Here is a 25465-nt window from a genome sequence, read left to right as displayed (position 1 = left end):
TTTATGGAGTTATAATTGGCAAGAATTTCCCTTATTATGAGGATTTTTCTTTTTACTGCCCAACACTTTTAATAACCATTTTTTAAAGAGACCTTCACTACACAATGGACATCTTAGCATCTACTTCATTCTAACCAGCTCTTTCCTGAGAAAATCCACTATGTTAACCTAAGTTTCTGACAATGTTCCTATATACACTCACTGGCCACTTTATTAGGTACACCATGCTAGTAACGGGTTGGACCCCCTTTTGCCTTCAGAACTGCCTCAATTCTTCGTGGCATAGATTCAACAAGGTGCTGGGAGCTCCTCAGAGATTTTGGTCCATATTGACATGATGGCATCACACAGTTGCTGCAGATTTGTCGGCTACACATCCATGATGCGAATCTCCCGTTCCACCACATCCCAAAGATGCTCTATTGGATTGAGATCTGGTGACTGTGGAGACCATTTGAGTACAGTGACCTCATTGTCATGTTCAAGAAACCAGTCTGAGATGATTCCAGCTTTATGACATGGTGCATTATCCTGCTGAAAGTAGCCATCAGATGTTGGGTACATTGTGGTCATAAAGGGATGGACATGGTCAGCAACAATACTCAGGTAGGCTGTGGCATTGCAACGATGCTCAATTGGTACCAAGGGGCCCAAAGAGTGCCAAGAAAATATTCCTCACACCATGACACCACCACCACCAGCCTGAACCGTTGATACAAGGCAGGATGGATCCATGCTTTCATGTTGTTGACGCCAAATTCTGACCCTACCATCCAAATGCCGCAGCAGAAATCGAGACTCATCAGACCAGGCAACGTTTTTCCAATCTTCTACTGTCCAATTTCGATGAGCTTGTGCAAATTGAAGCCTCAGTTTCCTGTTCTTAGCTGAAAGGAGTGGCACCCGGTGTGGTCTTCTGCTGCTGTAGCCCATCTGCCTCAAAGTTCGACGTACTGTGCGTTCAGAGATGCTCTTCTGCCTACCTTGGTTGTAACGGGTGGCTGCCCATTCTCCTCTGACCTCTGGCATCAACAAGGCATTTCCGCCCAGAGAACTGCCGCTCACTTCTGCCCTTCTGGCACCAACAACCATGCCACGTTCAAAGGCCTCAAATCACCTTTCTTCCCCATACTGATGCTCGGTTTGAACTGCAGGAGATTGTCTTGACCATGTCTACATGCCTAAATGCACTGAGTTGCTGCCATGTGATTGGCTGATTAGAAATTAAGTGTTAACGAGCAGTTGGACAGGTGTACCTAATAAAGTGGCCGGTGAGTGTATATCGAGATGGAAGAATAAATGAGCAATGATTTTCATGCTGCTGAGCATGAATGTAGCTTACTCACATTTAAAAGGGGATGTACCAAATTTTTAACTGGTGCCGCATCCATGAGAGAGCAGAGTTTTCAAAATCTGTGGATTCATCATAATTAAAGGGATATTCTAAGATTTAATTATTAATAGAAAATCCATATCACATTGTCAGGTGCCCAACACCCGGGATTCGTGACATTCACTTGTTTCAAGAGACTGTGGTGTTTCAGACACAGAGACTGTGGCTTTGCTTGGTGTTGCAATTGAATAGCCCTATTCATTTAAAGTGTAACTCCAAAATCCAAATTGTCATGTACGATTTTTCCCCTTTCAAAACAAATAGAACAATATGCCCTTTTATTTCCAGAGTGATAGCATTTTTCTGTTCTAAGCTACTTGTCAGAACTCCTCCTCAGCAGCAGCAGTAGTGGTGGGGAGAGACTAACCTCTTCTTCTCTTTGCCCTGATGCCAAGTCCGTTATAAGATGCCCTCATGTCTCTCGAGTTGTGTTCTCTCTATAAGTAATGTAGCAGCAAATAAACTCAGCTTTCTCCAAGTAAATACACAAAGCCCAACACTGTGTATATATACACAAGATCACTATAGGAGCTTGCAGCATGTATTAAGTAGTAGAAACCAGCAGTCAACCAGTTACATGAAATTTATAGTCTGTTGCGAGAGCATTAAAGGTTAACAGCTTCCCTGCTGTGTAGGTAGTGTCTGGAGAGCTGAGGCCGGGGGGAAGGAGTTGCTGCAGAGAGGTCTATGATAGAGCTTGAGCTGCAGAGAGACTTCTGCATCCACAGACCCAGCTCTCCTGTTAGCTACACACAGAGAGCATCATATGACCTCCCTCCAGGAGCAGGGAATGGCAGCTCCTCCCTTTCAGTAGTTAGAATCCCTCTATATATTTTTGTTAACAAGCTATGGTCTAATAGACATAAACAGCACACCTAGGAGGGTCTGACCATGAGGAATTCCACTGATATGATATTCATCACCTACCCGAATGATAGATGATCAATAAATAAATCCTGTAATATGCCTTTAAATTAAAGGAACTGCCGCTCCATTCATTAGTGTGGTAGAGCTGGAATTTCCTGCGCTCTCTTATAGTACCTCTGGCACTCTCTTAGACAGTCCTGTGCTGTGCTCGACTCAACCTGCCTCATTCATGGGACCCGTGTTCTCCCAGCAGTCAAACTCTCATCCCTTGTTAGGCGATAGGGAATTTGCTAACTTTGTACAACCCCTTTAAGACATACATTGCCCTTAAGGTCTCATTTCCTTGATCATACCACAAACCTGGTACATAAGAAGTGAGATTCCACACCACCTCCATACTGGTTGTATAGTACTTTCTATAAATGGAGACCATGAGAAACAATAATTCAGACTTCTTGCCCATGCATAAGGTGTCTGTACGTTAGACATTGCGTGACTGCAGGTAGATATATGTAAAGGGTTTATTTACATTCACAATCAGAACGTTACACAAGCATTGAAAGTGGGTAAAGGGTTAAAAGGAAAGGACTTGTTCTGAATAATACCACTAATATATCGATTATTTCCCTTATTTGCTGCCGTGATTGGTCGAGGCAATAAACCTTAGCTAATCATAACCAGAAATGTAACGGGATGACATACATGATGGGTACAGCTACAATATAATTCAGATGTACACAAGCGGAAAAACCAGGCAGAATAAACGCAAGAGAAAAAAAGAAAAAGAAGAGGCAGAATTATCCATACAAAAAATTGGGACTTTTTTGGAGACTTTTTTTTTTCTATACAAAACACAAATTATTTGTTGCAGGTTGTGAGTAACCCTGTTCTTTTCATGCTACAAACAGAAAGGGGATGAAATCCCGCACACATGCTACAATACATGGGATGCCGGCAGACCTCCACTACACATGGTAGGAGCAACGCTCTGCAGAAGGTACATCTACCCCCGCAGCTCTATAGAGGTGTGTACTTTACCATTACTAGAAGCTGATCTAGAAGTAACAAGGACCAACGAGAGAGACAGCGGAGAGACATCCACAATGAGAAGCCGCTGCTGTGCTGGAGCCTGTTCTGAAAAAACAAGCCCTAACCCCGGGAAGGTATAGGAAATTCTCAGGAAAACATGAAGCAAAGTGCTATCCAGATGAGCTGGGATGGTTTCCCCCCAGCTGGGGTATTAGTGAGATGTACTTGTAGAACAGCAGGCTTCACACCCAGGCGCTGACGCAAACTTATACACGTGAGCACTTCACACGGAAATGTTCTCCTCCAGTTGTTTTTGTACTTGGGACGTTTCCAGCTCCGGACCCGACTACCTTGATGCATGTATAACGCCGCTGGTCCGATCTGTAAACTTGTCCCACGTTTAGGATACACAATTTACCCTATAATGTATAAAACAAGAAAAACACGGACCGAATGTTTATGAATGTGGCGAGCACCACGCGCAGCACATGGTCCATGGAGGAGGTGGTATGTTAAAGGCACGGTCACACCTACAGGAGGAGGTGGGAGAGAGGACCTAATGCTTAAGAAGTTCTCTTAGATTTCTGTAGTAAAAAATGTACCCTGTATCACAAAATGTTTTTTCCACTGATTTTCAGTGATTTTCCCAGCTATGTGTTGAGTATTTGGAAACTTTTCGTACTGCAGTCTTCTCAGTATACATGGCGGTGCTGGGTGCCCTGTAATGCTGGGTACTGGCAGGTAACATACCCGCTGAAGGGGACAAGAGTTCCAGAAGAGGTCAAGAAATAGTTCCACATTTGTTTGCCCTTGTGCTCTGTGGACTGTGTGGTACTGGGATCCTCCAGGTCCAGGAGTCTTGTGGAGGACACTATGCTCTATGACACACTAGAACATCGAATGTTTGGAGAACCCATCTGAGTGAGAACCTTATCCAACCACTGTAAGGGGCCGTTCAGGTGGAGCTCGATCCAACACGGGGTGCTGGTCACAGTCTGGCGCCTGCAAAGACACAAATATATGTGAGAGGTAATTCTAGAAGTAACAGCATCTAAATAATAAAGTACCGGGTCCATGTGCTGTGACACATCACAACGGCCTGTCATGCCGGCTGTGGAGGGCAGACATTCAGGCTACAGTATATAAAGCAGATACTATTATACCATGGGGGAGATTTATCATAAGTTTCTGAGGTAAAACTGTTCTAGTTGCTCATGGAAACCAATCAGAGCTCAGCTATAATTTTATAGATAGCTGTGGGAAAATGAAAGCTGTGTTCTGATTGGTTTCCATGAGCAACTAGAACAGTTTTACCTCAGACCCTTCTAATAAATCTCCCTCATAGAGCGTAACTTGTAGTTCTTGGGGTACATTCACAAACACATATGCTCACCCCTCACGGGCATAAACACGGGGCAGCGTTGAGTCTGCCCTATCTTTTTCCTGTGTAAAGTGTGGTAAGGTGCCACACATGCATCACCATACAGTTTCTGGATCGCCATAGCCGTTTATGGGGACGTACATCTGGCTGCAAATTTGCGTCTGAGTATACATCCCCACGACGGCCGTTTGAATTGTTATCTTGTATAACCAGCACCTCTAGGTACCACTTTTCTTCAAGGGTGAGGAAAAATAAAGGTGGAAATAATCATGAGGTAAAACTTCCTGTAGTTCAGTGTCTGCACAGAATTTGTGGGATATTAATCATATGTCATTTAGAGCAGAACTGTTTTAGTTGCTCACGGCAACCAATCAGATCTCAGCTTTCATTTTCCCACAGCGGTTTATAAGATTAAAGCGGAGCTCTGATTGGTTTGCAAGGGCAAGTAGAACAGTTTTACCTCAGAAACTTCCGATAAATCTCCTCCAAGGTGTCCATATGGTAACACACGATGCGTTACTGAGGAGATATAGGTTGTAAAAGTAGTAACTGTTTTGTACATCTTGGGCTACATTCACACGATGTGCGCCTGTCGTATCGTAGCACTGCGGGCACAGGTCGGCGCCGGGGCCACTTTCCATAGTGATATATGGAGCACGGCATCATATTCCGGGGAAAGATAGGAAATGTCCTATCTCTCTCCAGGCTATGGAACAGTACGGTGCCGCACGTGTGCAGCACCGTACCACTCCTGTACGGCACTGTGCGCCCGTTGCCGTCTATGGGCAATGTATATACGGCGGCCGTATATATGTCCTCCATACAGCAGTGTGAATGTAGCCTTGGGCTAGATACATGCGACAGTGAGATTCGGCTACACTAAATGCAATACTTTTTAATGGATCACCCACACCTGTTATTTCAATGGGCCGTGCTACTGATAAAGAGAAGAGCATGTCCTAGCCAAAACCGGTTTTCACAGCCGATATAAGCCACTTCTGTTTACATGTAGCCAAAGATAAATCTCTTCCATATGAGTCTAATAGGATCAATCGCAAACAGCGAAAGGACTTTGAATTTGTGTAATATCCAATATCCTCTAATATATCCAGGTAAAAGAATAAATCTACCGTCCAAATCCATCATGATAAACCAGGGACACTTACTCATAGATCCAGGCACTGTGACTGTAGTAATCTTCTAATATTTGTTATCCATGCCCTCCTTTCTTCTAAAATCAACTTTTAACAAATGTTAAGAGCTGCAAGAGCTCTTGGGGGCGTTACCGGTGCCCCTCGGTACTGTAGCTTTACAGGCTGTTAGGCTTCTCTCCATCCGTCTGCTTTAATTTTCTGGCAGCAAAGAGTTGCAGCACACAGTGGGAGTGGGAATTGCCCTGCACAGTGTAACAGCATGTGAAGCTACTGTACACAGTCTATGAGTAAGTATCCCTGGTTTATCATGCTAGATCTCCTTTAACCCCTTAACGCTCTGCGCCGTAGCTCTACGGTGCAGAGGTATAAGGGATGTATGAAGAGGGCTCACGGGCTGAGTCCTCTTCATACAAAGGTGGGGGTTTTTGCATTTTGCACAAAACCCCCACCGCTAATAACCGCGGTCGGTGCTTGCACCGATCGCGGCTATTAACCCTCTCAACGCCGCCGGCAAAGTCGCCGCCGGCGTTTAAAAGACGGCGGCCGCGAGTGCCGCCATCTTTTTTACGATCGCCACGCCCCCGAACGTCATCGGGGGGGCGGCGATCGGTTACCATGGTAGCCTCGGGTCTTCTTTTGACACGAGGCTACATGGCTTATGCAGGTTCGTTACAATGAGCCAGTGGCTCATTGTAATGTATGACCTGCAAAAATGCCATATATTGCAATACTGTAGTATTGCAGTATATGGTAGGAGCGATCTGACCATCTAGGGTTAATGTACCCTAGATGGTCTAAAAAATAGTGAAAAAAAAAATAAAAAAAAAAATAAAAAAAATTAATAAAAATATTAAAAGTTCAAATCACCCCCCTTTCCCTAGAACGGATATAAAACATAATAAACAGTAAAAATCACAAACATATTAGGTATCGCCGCGTCCCAAAATGCCCGATCTATCAAAATATGAAAACGGTTACGGGCGGCGGTGACCTCCGAGGCGGGAAATGGCGCCCAAATGTCCGAAATGCGACTTTTACACCTTTTTACATAAAATAAAAAATGAAATAAAAAAATTGATCAAAATGTCGCACAGACCTCAAAATGGTAGCAATGAAAACGTCGCCTCATTTCGCAAAAAATGTCCCCTCACACATCTCCGTGCACCAAAGTATGAAAAAGTTATTAGCGTCAGAAGATGGCAAAAAATTTATTTTCTTTTTTGTACACATTCGTTTAATTTTTGAAAATGTATTAAAACACAATAAAACCTATATAAATTTGGTATCACCGCGATCGCACCGAACCAAAGAATAAAGTAGGCGTGTTATTTGGAGCGAAGAGTGAAAGTCGTAAAAACTGAGCCCACAAGAACGTGATGCACGTGCAGGTTATTTTCAATTTTTTCACATTTGGAATTTTTTTTCAGCTTCGCAGTACACGGCATGTTAAAATAAATAACATTACGGGAAAGTAAAATTTGTTACGCACAAAATAAGCCCTCACACAGGTCTGTACACGTAAAAATGAAAAAGTTATGGATTTTTGAAGTTGGAGAGCGAGAAATGAGCCGAAAAACCCTGCGTCCTTAAGGGGTTAATAACAATAACCATACAGCAAATACACAGAATATCTGGATTTCCAAGACTGGTTTCACACTGTGGAAATTAAACAAGGTATAAGAATATCTTGACAAATTGCATTATGGGTATTTTAAGAGTCATTTTTAGCAACACATGTTCTGGATATGGGTTTTTTCTCTATAGTCTTTCTACAGAACGTACAAAAAAAACAACCCAAAAACGCCTCACACGAGAAAAAAATGCCATCAACAACTACATTAAAATCTTTTTTTTTTTTCACTAAACGCCAACAAAACGGACGTCTCTGCAACATGAGATATTTCTATCCATTATAAATGTTGCTGTGTGGAAGGTCTGGCGATGAATGGGTTAGCAGAGGAAGACGTTAAGTGAAATGTGAGCAAGAAACCTCAGGATCTGTAATGAGGCTGCCAAACAGAGGCACATCTGGGTTCCATTAGTTCCCCTGGCTCTGGGCCAGGACTGAAACTGGCTGTCAAGTGTGGAAGATGAGCCTTAACCCATTCTACACTAGGCACCGGGGAAAATCACTACACTGGATTTGCCATTGGATATTATAAGTGGTCCCCGTCAGGAAGGAGTTAAGTACATAAATGGTCACTGAACATCTGGAACCCAGCAGGCAAAGCTCGGATCTGCTCCGAGTGTCTGCTGCTCCCACAATAGCAGAATGCTACACTCTGGCAGCCAGTGCGTGTTACACCCTCCACATGATGACAATTGTCACACGGGTTGTCACCTCCCCGGACGTTGTGGCCCCGACCACAAAATCCATTTAGGAGATTCCAGAAATAGAAAGGCCACCCCTCAAATCAGTCACAGAAAAAAGACTTCTGGGGGTAACCCTTCATGTACTGACCTGTACTCTGCTCCCCAGCCCTTCACAAAGCTCATCCGTATAGTACACATCCGGGTCAGCTGATACACGGCCTCGAAGCCTTGGTTCACCGACTGGGCCAGTAAAGCAGCAAACTCCTGGTTATTGAAGATCTTCAGATTGCACCCTGGAGCACAGAGGAGACACGTCAGAAAGATCTTCTCACTGTATACAAGGTGTACACCAGAAATCTAACTTATAATGAGGGGCCTCATAGCACGTATCCGGCAGCTCAATAGCATGTGTAGTCAGTTACATAGGCCTGTAGATCCATACACAGCAATCTTCAAGTTTGGGTACGCCGGATTATGTTCGGGTCAGGGGGCTAGACCCCAATTCCGTACCCAAACTTGAATGTTGTGTCTTCTCATCTCTAACTGGGACATACCATTGATGGACTATAGCAAGGAATGTAGTGTGAACATAAGGGAAAAGGAAACTACAAAGGTCCTTCATAGTATTACTACTGATAAGGCGTCACTGCTGCAGACACTCCTTCCATCATATTCTGTATGATGCAAGGACTCCCGTCCGCTGAACTGTGTTCGATCTGTGAGATCGGAGCAGCATGTGGGTCCGCTTCCACACTCCGAACATGTTTAGGCCTTTCTAGGACACCTGCTAGCGGAAAATCCCAGTCTGTATGCGGCCAGTAATGGTTGTTGCTAATTATGGGGGTCCCAACAATCAGAGACACTAGAAAAAGTCAGATATTTATCTCCATGGGTATTGAATAAATGTATTTTAGGAGGAAACCCCTCACATGCTCATTGGGGACTGAGCCGGTTATATAACCAATGGGGTCCACGAAGGGTCTGCCACATCAGGCAGGAAGCAGTAGTCCATTACCTGGAGGTATCTTGCACACAGTAGCAGGGTGCCAGCCATAGCGCTGGTTACAATTGGGAGATTGTACAAATATAGCGCTGTCACTGAGGCACTCAGCGAACACTTCTCCTCCGATGTAGTACAGGCGCACTCCTCTACCTGAAATACACAAGCGAATGAATGTCACCGCTGTCCACACAACGTGACCGTATCCTGCAACATGCATGAGATTCCCACCCAAACTGCAGACCCTACAAGTTTGATAAATAAGGCTGGGAAAACACAAAGAATAGCAGGACAGCAATTTATGGCAGCCTGTATTCTGCAAAACACAAGCGTCTCATAGATTGTTAGCAGGGCCCCTACTCCTTATGTTTCATCTGATGATGTTATTGCACCGTTATGTCTTATTGTATATGTATATGTCACCCAAGATCTGTAAAGAGCAGCGGAATACTATAGCGATATATAAAGATTTATCATTTTAAAAAGTCATTAAAAAAATATAAAAAATCTATAAAAAATTCAATATCAAGACTGATAAACCAGGGTCACTTACTCACTGATCTAGGCACCGTAATTGTTGTAATCTTCTTATATTTATTATTCTCAACCTCCTGCATTCTAAAATCAACTTTTAAAATTATGCTAATCAGCCCAAAGGGCTCTGGGGGCATTGACAGGGCCCCTCATTGCTACAGATTTACAGGCTGTTACATTGTGTAAAATGTGTCACCCGACCCCCTGCTATCTCCTACCTTCCTCTGCCTGTGTTATCTAGCAGCAGCAGCCCTTTGTCACAGCCTGTGAAGCTACAGCACTGAGGGGCACTGGTAATGCACACAAAGCACTTTAGGCCCATTCGAATAATTATAAAAGTTGATTTCAGAAGGAAGGAGGCCATGGATAACAAATATAAGAAGATTACCACAGTCACAGCGCCTGGATCAAGAGTCCCTGGTTAATCATGCTTTATTTTGACGGTAGATTGTCTTTAATGGAATCTAATTTTTTGTGTGTGTCACTGGCCCTTTAAAGGCCCTTTAAATGAGTCGAATGCAGCAGTATTAAAAAAAAACACAATTATTAATAGAAATAGGGAAAAAACATAAGCTAGGAATAAAAGTAACACATGACTGGATGCCTGTCGGTGCACCGCAGAGTAATGTAACATGTGGGGATAGGGGGATAGACTCTTGTGTATTGAGGTTACACACTGGGTTCCTGCAGTGCTCCTTGGCCGGGGCTCATGTTATGGGAGGTCCTCTCTTCTCACACTCTAAGGTCCAGAATGGAAAATTTTTTGTAACCGCTGAATTAATGAGAAGACGGAATCGTTCCAGTTATTTTGTCTCGGGCATAAATGCTCATTTTCTGGAAAGTGTTTAGAAAGCCTATTCCTAGCACACAAGGACCTGTACTCCGGATGGTGAGGGGCACGGGCACTCGAGGATTTCATTTAACTCTTTACTATTTTTTTTCACTGCTTAATGCAAAAGAGAAGAGATAATCTGGATTACTGAGAAGATCTATGGAGGACATTACCGCTGAGTGGGGAGGGGTGGACAAGAATAACCGTTCCTAGAAGGATTAAAGGGGTCAAAAGCCTTTTAAAGTTGATGACCTATCCTTATGACATGATGATCAGTGCGGGGTTTGGGTGTTGGATCTCCACCAATCAGATACTAAAGGTTTATCCTGAACATATGCCATTAGTATTGCACAATAAACCCCTTAAATATAAATTCTCTATTGCTTTAAATAGGGCATATCAGTGCTCCCAACATCTGTTTCCATACAATACTTAAAGGGAACCTTTCAGCTCGCTAGCCCCTTCCTTGACTGAATCAATGGGCTAGTGCGCTGACAGGTTCCCTTTAAATTAACAACTGGGTGTAACAAATGTCAGAGCCAGAATCTGAAAAGTAGAATACATTATACCTACCGATGTGTCGCCGGGTGAGTTCCACAGCAGCGTTACGATTCACGTTGGAGAGAAGGCCCAGGCAGAATCGCTCGGAGTTTGACGGGTCTGTAAATCCGTCCACTGTCATGGAGGGCTGGGATGCATGAAAGGTCTCCCCCACTCGCTGATTCAGCTCGTAGTATGAGATGGAGCACCAGAAGGCAGGTTCACAATATGTGACCGGCTGGAGATCTGTGCACACAAAGAGCAGATGTATCATTATCTGTCGTAGGCCATGAAAAATCAAGAAGATCAACAAGATTCAATTCAAATTCCAACTTGCCGGATCCCTATTTGCCATCCGGGAGAGTTAGGATGCCCCATAAACATGGTCCAGATCAGACTCTGGGGTGAATGCAAGTGTGAACAGGGTCTTACATACTCCGGTAATTGTGGAATTCAAGTGACAACCAACATGACCACTGCCTAGGCTCCTATATCTGAAAAGTGACCATTGTTACCCCAACATACAAGACAGGGAATTGTGATTTTACTTTTCATCAGTTTAACTTGTTTAAGCTAAAGATGAAAATCCATGTGAAATTAGTGTCTTAAAGGGAACTTGTCACCAGATTTGAGCCCATTACACTAGTACCAGCCTCCTCAGGTAAGGTATAAAATATCCTCTCTAGAATTCCCTCTTTATAATAATTCCTTTATCTATATAGTGCACACAGATTACGCAGCGCTTCACAGAGTTTGCCAAATCAGTCTCTTTATGTATTATCTCGCCCTTTTACCTATAAAAGAAATCTCCTCCAAAGTCATGTGAAAATGAGAAGAGAAGAGTCATATTTTGGCTGAGATTTGATGATAAAGTTTACAGGCTGCAAAGATCTGACTTATGATGCCCCTATTTTTGGTCATACAGTATCTAGAAACATTAATTTGGTATCATATTAAAAGAAAAGTTAAAACAAATACAGTTAAAATACAGTTAAAACAAATACAGGAATTGTACTTTTATCTGCATCTCACATTTGTAATTATGGGTTTAACTGCCTGTATCTCAGGCTGTAGAACCAGAAGCCTGGTGTCATTTGAAAGATGAGATTATTTTCTTTAATATGATACCATATTTCTAGGCACTATAGAACCACAGATGGGGGCATCAGAAGTGACCTGCCCCCTGCAGCCTCTAAACTTGACTTATCTCACATGACTGCCTTCATCTCTGCTCATTTTCACATGAATTTGAAAGATCATTTTTATAGGTAAAAGGGCGAGATAACACATAAAATAGGAAATTCTAGAAAGGACATTTCATCCACTACCTGAGGACTATTAGTTTAATGGGGTAAGATCTGGTGACAGGTTCCCTTTATGGTCATTTTTGTACTCATCCTGAAGCAATGAAATAGCTAAATACATTGGGGAGGTTTTTGCCTCAAAAACCACAGCTTTCTTCAAGAAGAGGAAGAGCAGAGCGAGTTAAGTCAAAATGATCTCACTCCCACAAAGCTGCAACCTCTCTGATAAGGACAGGCCCCTCGTATACTCAGGCCTGGCCCCGAGCCAAACAAAACCGCCTGACCTAAACTCTACATCCGGCCAACTTCCACGGGATCGGGAGGAGAGCACTCAGGGGCATGTTTATATTAATATTAATACACAGCGCTATCGTAATATATTATTCTTACAGAATCGCTGACAATCCACTTTACTGTAAAAATATACAGAGATATACAACACTCATCGGGAACAGATGTGCCTGGGTGACTAATATGTGATCACTTTACCCCCCCCCCTCCCAATACCACAGAGGTATCTGTCAAAGCATCATATCACACTACATGGTGCACTTCTATATCCTAAACAGGAAGGACCCCACTAAACCTAGTACTGCCCTCTCATTGTACACTGTCCCATAGAGGTGAATGGAGTCACACTAGCACTACATTGCTACACCAGGGACTTGGGGCACCTTGCCTTATAATAGGGGGTCAGACCACCAGCGACACCTAATTCCTAGTATTAATGACCTTATAATGGGAAAACCCCTTTAATGCATTCCTAATTCTTAATTCAATCACAGGACAAAACCTCCTTTTTCCCACGGGATAACATCATCATCACATGACAATATACAATACAATTCCCATAGTCCCCATACTATACATCAGCTACATTGCAGGATATACCACAGTCCGCTGGCAGGATCTAATATTTGTGATTCATTCAGAACATGGGCACCTATTACAAAGCGACGACACATCAGCTCAGGCTTAGCAAGAGCCAGAACTTACAGCAGATGGGAAGGACTGAGTCACAGAGCTGGAAAGATGAAATACTATGGCCAAGAACTGATAAGGGTACCCGGCACTCGCTGCAGCGCAAGTCCTCTGCTACGTATACTCACTATCCCAGTATAAACGGATTCCCTCCGCATCACCGCCTCACCAGGGAGTCTCCGTAATCAGGACAAGGATAGATCAATCCCAGGCAATATCTGGGATTAACTTGCCAGGACAGAGACATTGCGTGCGGATGTGTAAGCCTTATGACTCTGGATGATTATCAGAAAACAAGGGGTGTATCAAACACGAGTCCGCAAATCCATCTCCCCCTTTCAAAAATTATCTGCAAGCGCTTTACATGAAAGGTGCACTGATTTAAAAGTGCACTGCAATACAGGCGGTCCCCTACTTAAGAACACCTGACTTACAGACAACCCTTAGTTACAAACGTACCTCTGGTAATTGGTAATTTACTGTACTTTAGCCCTAGGCTACAATAAACAGCTATAATGGTTATTAAAGGTGTCTGCCAATAGATTTATTGGTAATCCTGGTTCTTATGACAACCCAACATTTTTCAAATCCAACTGTTACAGAGACCAAAAAATTTTTGTCTGGAGTTACAATTTTAAAATACAGTTCCGTCTTACATACAAATTCAACTTAAGAACAAACCTCCAGAACCTATCTTGTATGCAACCCGAGGACTGCCTGTACTTCATTACGCCTGTGGTGGCGCTGTAGGCGGACAACCTGAGATCTACCTACTGTCTGTTACTGTACAAAGCAGATAACCCTGTTATGGGCAGGGTGACTTTTTCACTGGCAATACTCCATGGGAAAAAAAAGGATGCAAATTAGCCAAACCAAAGACTCCTCCAAAGGAAGAGCGACTCATCTGAGGAAATGAAACTCCACAATATGACTTATCCCTACCTTTCCAGCAGATGACACACAAAGAGATGTATCACTTTCCAGGGGGTTGCCCAATTTGTTAGATTTTTGCTTATGAGAGCAGGACATTAGGGAATAATGAAAATTGTCAAGTTAAATATTATTTTATTTGAGAAATGAATAGTATGTAAACTTTGAAATATTCTTCAATATACTTAAAGAAAATCTTCCATTTGATTTCATGCATTATGAACCAAACATATCTTTTTTAATCCCAGAGTTGAGTGGTTTTGCTGGAAAAACAATTATGACATTCAGGACCTTGGGAAAGCTGGATTGCATGCTTCTTGCAGTACATAAACACATTACACGAGCTGTCTGCACTGTTCCAGACATTACTAATCAACCTGAGCTGGATCACTCGTACACATCAGCTGGGGGATGGTGCAGCGATTGATTACTTCTGCCTGTCAGTATTTACATCATTCTCCTGAGCAGTGGAAGAAGAGAAGCACCAGGCACTTATTATCCTGAATTTCATAATTGTTTTTCAGACAAACTACTCAGCTCAGGGATTAAACAAGATATGTTTCTGCACCAGTGTAGCTACACCATTCTCAAGGTATATTTGGTTCATAATGCATTAAATCAAATGGTAGATTTTTTAAGTAAACTCCTACTGATTCTCCAAGTCGTGTACATTCAGCGCTCAAGGGATATCCCGGACTCACAGTAGTTAGATTAGTGTCCAGTTTTATTGTTAGAATTGCGACGCATTCGGTCAAGTACCTCAGCACCTGGACCTTCCTCAGGCAATACAGATACATCTCATCTATCCATACATAATAAATACACATAAATATCGGATATCCATAGTTCCAGGTATCCGTGTCATATCCGGTCACGTGATTACCGTGACTCAATAGTGTCATAAATACAAAAAAAATTAATACAAAAGCAGAGTAAAAGATCTCTCTCAAGGTCAACATGTGCATATACAGGCGGTCCCCTACTTAAGAACAATCGACTTACATACGACCCCTAGTTACAAACAGACCTCTGGATATTGATAATTTATTGTACTTCAGTCCTAGGTTACAATAATCAGCTGTAACAGTTATCACAGGTGTCTGTAATGAAGCTTTAGTGCTAATATTGATTCTTATGACAACCGAACATTTTTAATATGCAATTGTCACAGAGACCAAAAATGTTCTGGCTGGGATTACAATGATAAAATATACAGTTCCGACTTACATACAAATTCAACTTAAGAACAAACCTACAGACCCTATCTTGTATGTAACCCGGGGACTGCCTGTATATCTCTTCTTTCAATCCATGTCCTATATAAATCATTCACAAATATCTTTAGTTCCCGGAGGCCTTAAACGCTTCCGGTCATGGGATTACTGAGATTGGTTGAAATATCTAAAAAATCTTACACCTTCTTTTCATATTAATAAATAAGGTGCACTAGTAGATTAATAAATAATGTGCATTGGTAAAATATTATTCTTTTAAAGGTATAAAACATATATGCTATGCTAAAAATATATTAAAGGGAACCCGTCACCACTATTTTCACAAATACAGGTAGTGACAGGTTCCTATAGCGCTCTAATAACTATCTGACACCCTGCTTGTAGCTAAAAAATATTCCCCTAAGATTCCCATATATTCAACTTTATAGTTTTATCTGGTAACTAAGCATGGCTACGGCGAGTCCAGGTGGGCGTGGCCTCCTCGGGCTGAATCCAGCAGCTTCTCTCCATCCCTATCTCTGTATGCTGCTATAATGTCATGTGACCAGGGTGACATCTTCGCAGGTCCTATAGCTTTTGTAGCATTAGGAACTGTACACTAAGCATATATGTCATGAAATCACAGCATATTTTATCACATGAAATCACAGCAGCCTGCATGGAGAGGGGTAGAAGTCCATGGAGGCTGCTGTGATTGTTTTATGTGGTCTGATATGTACATGGGGTATAGTTTTCATAATTAGTAGCTCAAGGACCTTTGATGATGTCACCCTGGTCACATGACATTAGGCCACGCCCCCCGTGGACTCGCTCCAAAGCTGCATAGATACCAGGCAAGATTATAACTCTGATTTTATGGGGATCTGAGGGAAACTACTTTTAGCTACAAGCAGGAGGTCAGATAGTTACTAGAGCTCTATAGGAACCTGTCACTACCTGTATTTGTGAAAATAGTGGTGACGGGTTCCCTTTAACAGCTTTTTGTTGCATGGGATCTAACCACTCACTCAGTGTCCCGATCCCCAGACATGTCAATTCCCTGCTATTATGCCGATCGTCTTCCGAGGACCATTATTCTCATTCACAAGTCCATTGTTGTGCCGGCAGTCGCTCCCAAATTTGCAGCCGTCAATCAATTGCTCCTGCTACGGAAGCCTAAATGATCTGAAATGTTGCTTCTGCCTATCGAATCCTGACCAGTAGTACACGAATAATCTCCCACTTTTATCCTCTCTTTCTCAGGAGGGTAAGTCAACTCCTTGTGTGTAAGGGCAATAGTGACTAATTACTATATCAATCTGGATGTTTTTTTTTTAGAATGTATTAACATTCGCCTTCCGAGGGCGGGCTACGTTTAACATTATAGATTCAAACGGATTCAATAACTTCATTTAAACCAGAGGGATGGAGAATATTAAGTTTAAAGATACAATAAGATTCTCTGCTATTTAAAGAGGGCCTGTCACCCCCCCCCCCCAAAAGACCCCCACCAAATATGTCCCCCATAATCCTCCCCCAGCCCTATTCTAGCAATGACATTGGAAAGAGGCCAACACACCCCCTGCACGCCCCAGTCAGCGGGGACCGGTAAGAATAGCCGGCAGCAGCGCATACATTGCGCTATCGCTGCCGGCTCTCTGCGATGCTGCGGCGCAGCGCCAGCCGAATGTTATTTATATTCGGTCGGCACTGTGAATAAGCTCCTCTGCGACCGTATGGCAAAGAGCCGGCAACAATGGCACAATATATGCGCTGCTGCCGGATATTCTTACAGGTCCCCACGGACAGGGATGTGGAGGGGGGGTGTCGGCCTCTTTCCAATGTCATTGCCAACTTATTTGGTAAGAGGTCGGATCGATTAAAACTAACTTTGCCAACCTAATTTTTTTTTTTAAATGTCATTGCTAGAATAGGGCTGGGGGAGGATTATGAGTGACGTATTCGGTGGGGGTCTTTTGGGGGGGTGACAGGTCCTCTTTAAGGTTATATCCCTTGAGCGCTGAATGTACACGACCTGAAGTATCAGTAGGAGTTTTTACGTTATAACCATCCACCGGTGACCCTGAAATGCGGAGGATGCGAATACTCGTGGACAGCTTTCGGGATCCCTACTACATTATCCTATATGCCAATTATTGCGTGTAACCAGGTGAGAGTTGATCTACACCATAGGAGAAATTCATTGGTTATCTTTTAATGCACGAGAACAGCGCTCCTTTTGTCTTTGTCTATTTATTCTGTCATAGTGGGACAGTGTAGCTTATACACACACCCTACTTTGCTCCCACGTCTTTAGGTAAAGTGACATCTCTGTGTCTTTTTCTGCTCTTCCTCCTGCTGTGAACAGTGTATCTGAAATCATTCTGAGCTTCAGTCCACCTGAAGGCAGATGAGAAGACTAATGATTAACTCTTTCCACACCTAGATTATCTGCCATGAAGATTAATCTCTCTGATGAGATTAGAATATCCAGAGCTAAAGAGTGCGGTCATTAGAAACTTTATCAGGTTCCTTTATCTCTCAGCTGTCAGTGGATACAGGACAAAAAGATGATTTACACAAACTTCTTAATACAGGAAGAAAGGCAGAGGAAAAAGAAGGACAGAAATTGATATATTTAATGAAGTTTAAGGTTTACTGTTATATCTGCACTATTGTTGTCGTAAGCTGAGTTAAAGGGCACCTACCACCCCGATTCTACCCAGTAGCCACGTTACTCCGCCTACCAGGTAATCTTCAGCGTGCAGCTCCTGGTAGCTGCGCGCCCTCGTCCGGGTCCCCTGCGTTCTGCGCATGCGCAGAAGGCCAAAGATGCCGAGGGAATTGGACGAGCGCGCGCAGCTACCAGGAGCTGCGTGCCGAAGATTACCTGGTAGGCGGAGTAACGTGGCTACTGGGGCGTGGAGTAGCCGCGACTAGTAGCCTCATGTCCGGCTACTCCAGGCCCCAGTAGCCGCATAAAAAAATTTGCATATACATGAAATAAAGTTTTCTAAAAGACACCCGCGACGTGAGGATTAGCCCAAAAAAGGGCTATCCTCACGTCCCATTCATCCACCTACCACCCCTTCTACCTTTATAGGTAGAATCGGGGTGGTAGGTTCCCTTTAAGCTTTAAAGGGGTTGTCCGTTTTATTGCATGAACTCCTGAAATTAGAGTAAAGTAACAAGGGAATGCAAGCTCTTCTGCCCGTTTCCAGTCATGTGGATCCAGCAATGCTTCTCCATTGGTCTATGTGTTCATGCATGAGTTTCTGCAGCAGTTCTGCATCTTAGTGTTGGGCGCTGTGATGGCAGTAATACGGCACACTGCAATGCATCTGTACTACGTCTTCTTTACCTCTACTGACTGTATGTCAGTTTAATGGTTAAGCTGCAGGGGAGCTGTCCAAATCAATGACATATTATGTAATAAACGTTCCGCTTAGTGGTAGAAGTAATACTTTAGCTAAGACCTGTATATCTGCTAAGGCAGGCCCTGGGATGACTCCTGTGGTCTGTCAGCACAAAGGGCACTTTGATGTAGGTTTCTATGTAAAATGCTGCAGTCAGCAGGATCACTTCAGCTGTTTATCACAAGCTGCAACTTGAGAGTAGATCTACACTGTATTTTGTAAATTTGGTAAATGCACTGGTTAAGCTCCTTGTATATACAGCAAACACATCAACAGGCCATTTCTTCACATCTACAATATTACTGGGCTTGTATGCAGGGTCGGACTGGCCCACCATAGCACCAGAGGATCCTCCGGTGGGCCCAGGGTCTAATCTGTTATTTGAACCAATAGATACCTTATTTGTTGAGTCTATTCCCTGGGAGATGATGAGGGATGAGTCCACAGAATAATCTTATCTGGTGGGCTCCAGGAACCTCAGTCAGACATTGCTTGTACATATTGATTTGAGTTCCAAAATATTCTCACTATTCAACTTGTATATAGGAGGTATGCATTAAAAACCAATATAGCACAGGACTCTATGGGTGACATATGCCAAAAGTAAGACAAAACAAAAAATGAAGGACTTAAAACTTTTCCTTGTCCCTGGATCTACTTCTGGCTTTGGCTCAAAAATTGCTAAAAAATAAATGGAATTGCTTTTCTCCAAAAACTGCTTTGTGTGAAACCTTTCCCCCTAACAGGGGTCCTAGGAGGCGAGTAATATCACGTCATGTCCTTTAGCTGTAACTCTATGTTCACATCACGTTCATGATGTTCATTACGCATGTAATAAAGCTGCTAATAAAGTTACTTTGTGATCCTAGGGGCAGTATCATACAAGAATCGGAGCTGTGGTGTAAGGAATCAGCATCCATATGTCTCGCCCCTCGCCTGCTGAAAGCTTACAAGTGCACAAATGGAATGGAAACTTGGACCATTTTGACAGTCCGGTCACCAACCTAGAAAATGCAACTTTATCTGTTATCTTATGGTGGAAAATTGAATACTGATTTTCGTACATTTTTTCTTTTTTATTCTAAAAAGGTCCAAAGGTTCTGTATTATTACATTTAGTAGTGTTATTTTTTTTTTGTTCTTCTGATTAACACATATCTCCTACATACACACAGAATTATATGATAAGAATCTGTCCTTTTGTGGTCAGGACTCGAGGGAAACTAGATGTAAACTAATCACAAATACCGGTAACACAGTGGATGCAAAAGCAGTAAGACATATACAACATACAGGGGGCAATTTGAACACCAGTCTTAATATTTGCCCCCACTATGCATTGTCTGATTAAGACTATGGGGCAGATTTATCAAGCTGTCTGAAAGTCAGAATATTTCTAATTGCCCATGGCAACCAATCACAGCTCCCCTTTAAAATATTCATGAGCACTGTTTAAATGAAAGCTGAGCTGTGATTGGTTGCCATGGGCAACTAGAAATATTCTGACTTTCAGACAGCTTGATAAATATGCCCCTATGTCTGACCTGGCGGAGGTTTTAGCTATAGTCACTGTTAATTTTTACTGCTTGCCCATCCCATCATGCCCAAAGTGGTTAAAGCCACAAAATGTCTCTGTCTCTGTCAGAAAACTCCCCCATACAGTATTCAGCACAAAAGGCGTATAAAATTGGATACATTCACTTGTTGCTAACCCTACAAATTTTCTCTCAATAACCCAAATTGGCAATTTCTATTGGCTTCATTCTTGTTGGTACAAAATTCCAACACACAATATTTAGGATCTCTACTTCAATACTATTGTACATCAGGATTCATTAAGAGCATCAAAGGTCTCCTTTACAATAAATCAGGAATATGTGTATGTCAGATGTAAATTGTGGGCTTTTTTTGGATATTGATATACAAAATGATACATGCAATGTTTACTCATTAAAATAAAACATAAAATAAAGTCATAACTGTGCATTATACAATGCCTCTATAAATTAGTTGCTGCACTTTTATCAAACTTTTGTCATAGTTTTGATCAGCGAAGTTGTGGATACAAAGACCCCCCACTGATTGCAGAAGTACTCAGAGGAGCCCTGTACCCAGCGCTGCTTAGCTGGAGAAAACCATAACACAGGGTTAGCACAAGGCTCATTGATACATGATGAAAGATCATACAAGAATGGACATCGCATTCAGTGATCACATGACAGCGCAGGCGCAGGAAGCACCGCCTGAGGCAAGTATAAACGTTTTTTATTTTAATAATAGGCACATAAGGAAGATAGTAAAGGGTGATTTGGGACACTAAACCACTAGTCCATAATGGCCTGTGGGTGGTTAAGTGTCCCAAATCTCCCTGACAGGTCTTCTTTAAAGAGGACCGTGCACCCTGTATGAGCCCACTAGGAGCTGCCTACCAAAATAAGCAGTTCCTAGCCCTACCCCAGATTTAGCAGTATTAAGCTGTTAGCTTTATCTGAACCTCTTTAAAGAGAACCTGCATGGCAATTTGGGACACTAAACCGCCCACAGGTCCCAACAAATGGGTGGTTTAGTGTCCCATGTAGTATTTTTAATCTATCGTATAAAAAAGAAGAATGTAAAATCACCTCGTCCCTCTCTTCCTTAAGCAAGTGAAGTCGGCGCATGCACAGTGAAGTCGGGTCATTATTTTTCGGCATGTAAAGACTTCACAATGGTCGTTTTAGGACCCTAAACCACAGGTCCATAAAGATTAGGGTCTAAAATCCACCTGACAGATCTTCTTCAAGCATTTCTGCATTCACACTACACTACATAACATAAGCATTGTTTACAATGATAAAATAATATAATAAGTAATAATATCATATAACTTACCCATGTTACTATGTGCAGGGGACATGGAATTTGGAGACAAGCTTGGTGACCCTAAAATTATAATAGAAGTTAATACATATATCTATTTACTAACCTAGGAAACACTGACCCCCGCTGGGGGAGTCGCAATTCTATGAGCAGTGGAAATTTTTATAATGGACATTGTGGAACTCTCCTTTAGATGGAGTTTTCACCAATAAAACAGATGCAGAACATATATTCAATCTCTTCTTTATTACATAGATTAAAACAACCATAACAAATTAAGGGAACTACACGTTTCGCTTTCGAACACTTCCTCTGGTTCTGAGAGAATGGGTCGCTGAGAGAACCAGGGGAAGCGTTCAAGCAGAAGATATTTCCTATGTATTGCTGGCATTACAAGTACATATGTTGCAGTAGAGTTATTTTTAGAGAAAGGTTGTAAGGCATCAGTCAGTGTGTGTGTCTTACCCGAGTCTATGCTGTGGTTCATCTGATCACTAGTTTCCCCATCTTCACTCAGGTAACCGGGAGGAGGAGTTTCTAAAAGCAAGTCATTTCTTTTACTACACATTCATGTACCCAAAAATGATCAAACTTTTTTTTAATGCATTTACAATTCCATGCAGATAATTCATCATTAATAACATGTGCATGCAGAGCAGAGGTCCACTGACATATGTCGCAAATGAGCCCAACAAAAATGTGTTCTTAATCACTTGCTGTTGATCATAAAGATCCCCTCATGTACAGAGCATCTACTGCTGACAATATACTATCTGGGGCCATGCGATTGTAATAACTTACCTCTACACAGATTACTGATGATGACTGCTGTATAAGAAGAGAAGTTATATGAGCCATACCTGACTAGCTGGATCACTGAATGATGCAAGGGATGGACATATATTATCTGCCTAAGTAAATGGACCTTTAACCCCTTGCCACCGGTGCCCTTTTTCCTTTTTCTGATTCAGTTTTTCACTCCCCTTCTTTCTAAACCAGCTGTTAAATTTTTCTGCGTACAGATCTGTCCGAGGGCTCGTGTCTTTGTAACTAATTGTGCTTCCTAGTTGAGAATCTAAAATCTACCATCATAATCTCTGGAAATCTACCATCAAAATCAAGCAAGATAAATCAAGGACACTTACCTCATAGATCCAGGCAATGTGACTGTGATAATCTTCCTATATAGTGTATATAGTGTTACCAGAGCGTCTCCATGCTGTAGTTTCACAGGCTGTTACACTCTCCCCCCGCTTCTTCAGCACTTCCGCCCTCCCTCTGCTTGATGTAATCTCACTGCAGCACAGGAAGTTTCAGCACACAGTGGGAGGGGGAAGCACTCCTGGACAGTGTAACAGTCTGTGAAACTACAGCATGAAAAGGGTGCTGGAAACTGCCCCAGTAGACTTGACTCATTTGCATAATTATAAAAGTTGATTTTAGAAGGAAGGAGGCCCTGGATAACAAATGAGGACCATATGTTAACATATGATCTATGAGTAATTGCCCATGGGTTATCACGATGATTTAAATGGTAGATTTCCTCTTATACCCCCTGTGATGTTCCAAATGTATTGAAATTGCTGAAAAATAACACATTTATGCAATTTTATTGTAGGCTTTATTTGCACGGCTTTCCCTGTGCACTCCAAATGACAAAAAATTAAAATCTTTAGTAGATATTAAAAAAAACTTTGTTTTGCCATATTCTGACAGCAAAATTTCATACTTCTCTGTACGGACTGGTGTTATTGTTTGCAGGATGTGCTGATGTTTCCATGCATCCTTAGCAGCACCATGCACTACCATTATGACATGTGTTAATAGGAAGAATATGGGGATGGGCAGAGGCTGAAATGGCAGTGATATCAGATATTGCTGTAAACCCCATTTTGGTACAGTGGTGATATCAACACCATTTTGGTTCCACACCTTGGACCCTAATAATACACAATTTGAGGTTGTAGGAGGTAATTATTAACCAGTTTTGGGTTATATTTTATCCTCAAAAAACCAGAGCAGGTTAGAGCTGAAATCTACGCCAGTCCATGAGAAGTGTGTGTATGGTCGGCTCCAGGTTTCAGTAGGCCCCTGGGTGAAAAAGCCTCAGTGGGCCCCTTTGCAGTGATCTCACATTGCTGCATTAAAAATTCAAAAATGAAAACATATTCCCTAATGAAAATATTCCCTAATTTATCATACCAAACAGCTCCCTCATGGTTATTTTATATACAGCCCCTCATGGTTATTTTATATACAGTCCCCTCATGCAGAGGTCGCATTAACGCCTCACCACGCGTCATAGATGCGTGATGAGGCGCCATTACCCCCCAAAATAATTGCCATGCGTAAAGTTACGCTTGGCAATTATTCCATGTAGCGCGCAGGCTGAGCGGTTCAGCGCTGCAAATGAGGTAAATGTCAGTAGTCCGATCACAGCGCGCGCCGGACCGCTCAGCGGGACATGTGACAAAGTGATCACTGTCAGGGGCGCGCGGGAAAGACCCGGAGCGAGAGCACCGGCCCCGGGGGAGACATGTGGGCTGCGACTCTCCCAGCCCGCAGCTGCCTGCGTTTATGTGATCGACCTGGACCGGGTGTGAGTGTGCAGTGTCCTGTGAGTGTGCGTTATGTGAGCGGTTAGTGAGTGCTGTGCTGTGAGCGGGGGGTGCGTGCTGTGCTGTGAGCGGGGGGTGCACTATGTGTGCAGTGTATTACCGAAATTTTCATACTCCTCCTCGGGTAAAAATACTCCTCAAAAATGGAGAGAGGAGTATTTTTACCCTTCTGAAAAAATGTTAGTGCGACCTCTGCCCTCATGGGTATTTTATATAAGCCCCTATGAATTCATTAGATACAGCTCCCCTCACTCCAATTGAATCCTTACGTACAGCCTTATGTGTGTGTCCCCTGCAGCTCTGAGCATTTGCCCAGTCCTGGTGCCTGCCCTGAGTGTGTATATCAATTCTGGCAAGATGGTTCTCAAGAATTGTTACAAGATAAGTGCATCTTCCTAATTTTTGTCACTGGGAGCGGAGCTGCTTTACGTTCTTTTAGGGTGACAGGTCCTCTTTAACATTTAACGCAAAAAGCCCACAAGAAAAACCCAAAAAACACGAAATTCTGAAATGATGTTTGTCGCAGGAACACCACTCATCCTTACCTGGAATATAGCTGGATATGGGCTCAATGCCTGCTGGGAAGTTGGTATTTTCTGGGATGGAATGACTGTAGTCATCGAGAGGAGGGAATTCTGCGGGAATCTCTGTGTTTCTTGGGACGAGCACAGGAGGCAGCACTGAGACAAAACAAACAAAAAATGTAAGAGTTAGAAGAAAAGTTTTATTCTATTCAGATTTTAGAAAGGGGGATGATATTAGTAGCATTATACAATGGATATCACCACCTCAATGCTAAGCACCTAAGGACCCATCTTTACCTTTAAATATCTGAAGATTTTTTTGTAAGAGTGCTAGAGGCATAAAAGAAGAGCCCCCCAACCTATCTATACTATACACAGTATGAGCGGCTCCTCCCTATGCGTGCGTCTGGTGTCTATATGACTAGTAATCATGTACACAGGGAGTAATGCAAGGAAATAACGTCTGTTCACATGGGCAGCACACACCACATATACTGCTGGAGTTTTTCATTAACCAATTCATTACCAACATATGTTCTCTCGTAAAAGACCAGCCACCACCATTCCTATATTAATA

General features: G+C 42.6%; 1 protein-coding gene across 1 annotated transcript in view; it reads right to left on the bottom strand.

Annotated features, from left to right (window-relative positions):
• Positions 1–2767: 2767 nt before the first annotated feature.
• Positions 2768–25465, bottom strand: part of SMAD3 (SMAD family member 3) — a 78784-nt gene continuing 56086 nt past the window's right edge. Inside the window, exons 3-9 of the mRNA XM_072148707.1 lie at positions 24910–25044; positions 22212–22283; positions 21759–21809; positions 11077–11289; positions 9153–9290; positions 8286–8430; positions 2768–4291 (exon numbers count right to left, since the gene is read on the bottom strand). Of these exons, the coding sequence (XP_072004808.1) occupies positions 4168–4291; positions 8286–8430; positions 9153–9290; positions 11077–11289; positions 21759–21809; positions 22212–22283; positions 24910–25044 (878 nt within the window). The 3' untranslated portion in view covers positions 2768–4167. The remainder of the gene's footprint in view (positions 4292–8285; positions 8431–9152; positions 9291–11076; positions 11290–21758; positions 21810–22211; positions 22284–24909; positions 25045–25465) is intronic.

This window comes from Engystomops pustulosus, chromosome 4 (genome assembly GCF_040894005.1).
Source record: "Engystomops pustulosus chromosome 4, aEngPut4.maternal, whole genome shotgun sequence".
Taxonomy (NCBI): domain Eukaryota; kingdom Metazoa; phylum Chordata; class Amphibia; order Anura; family Leptodactylidae; genus Engystomops; species Engystomops pustulosus.
The sequence above is the reverse complement of the archived record's forward strand: the minus strand, read 5'-3'. Positions and strand labels throughout refer to the sequence as shown.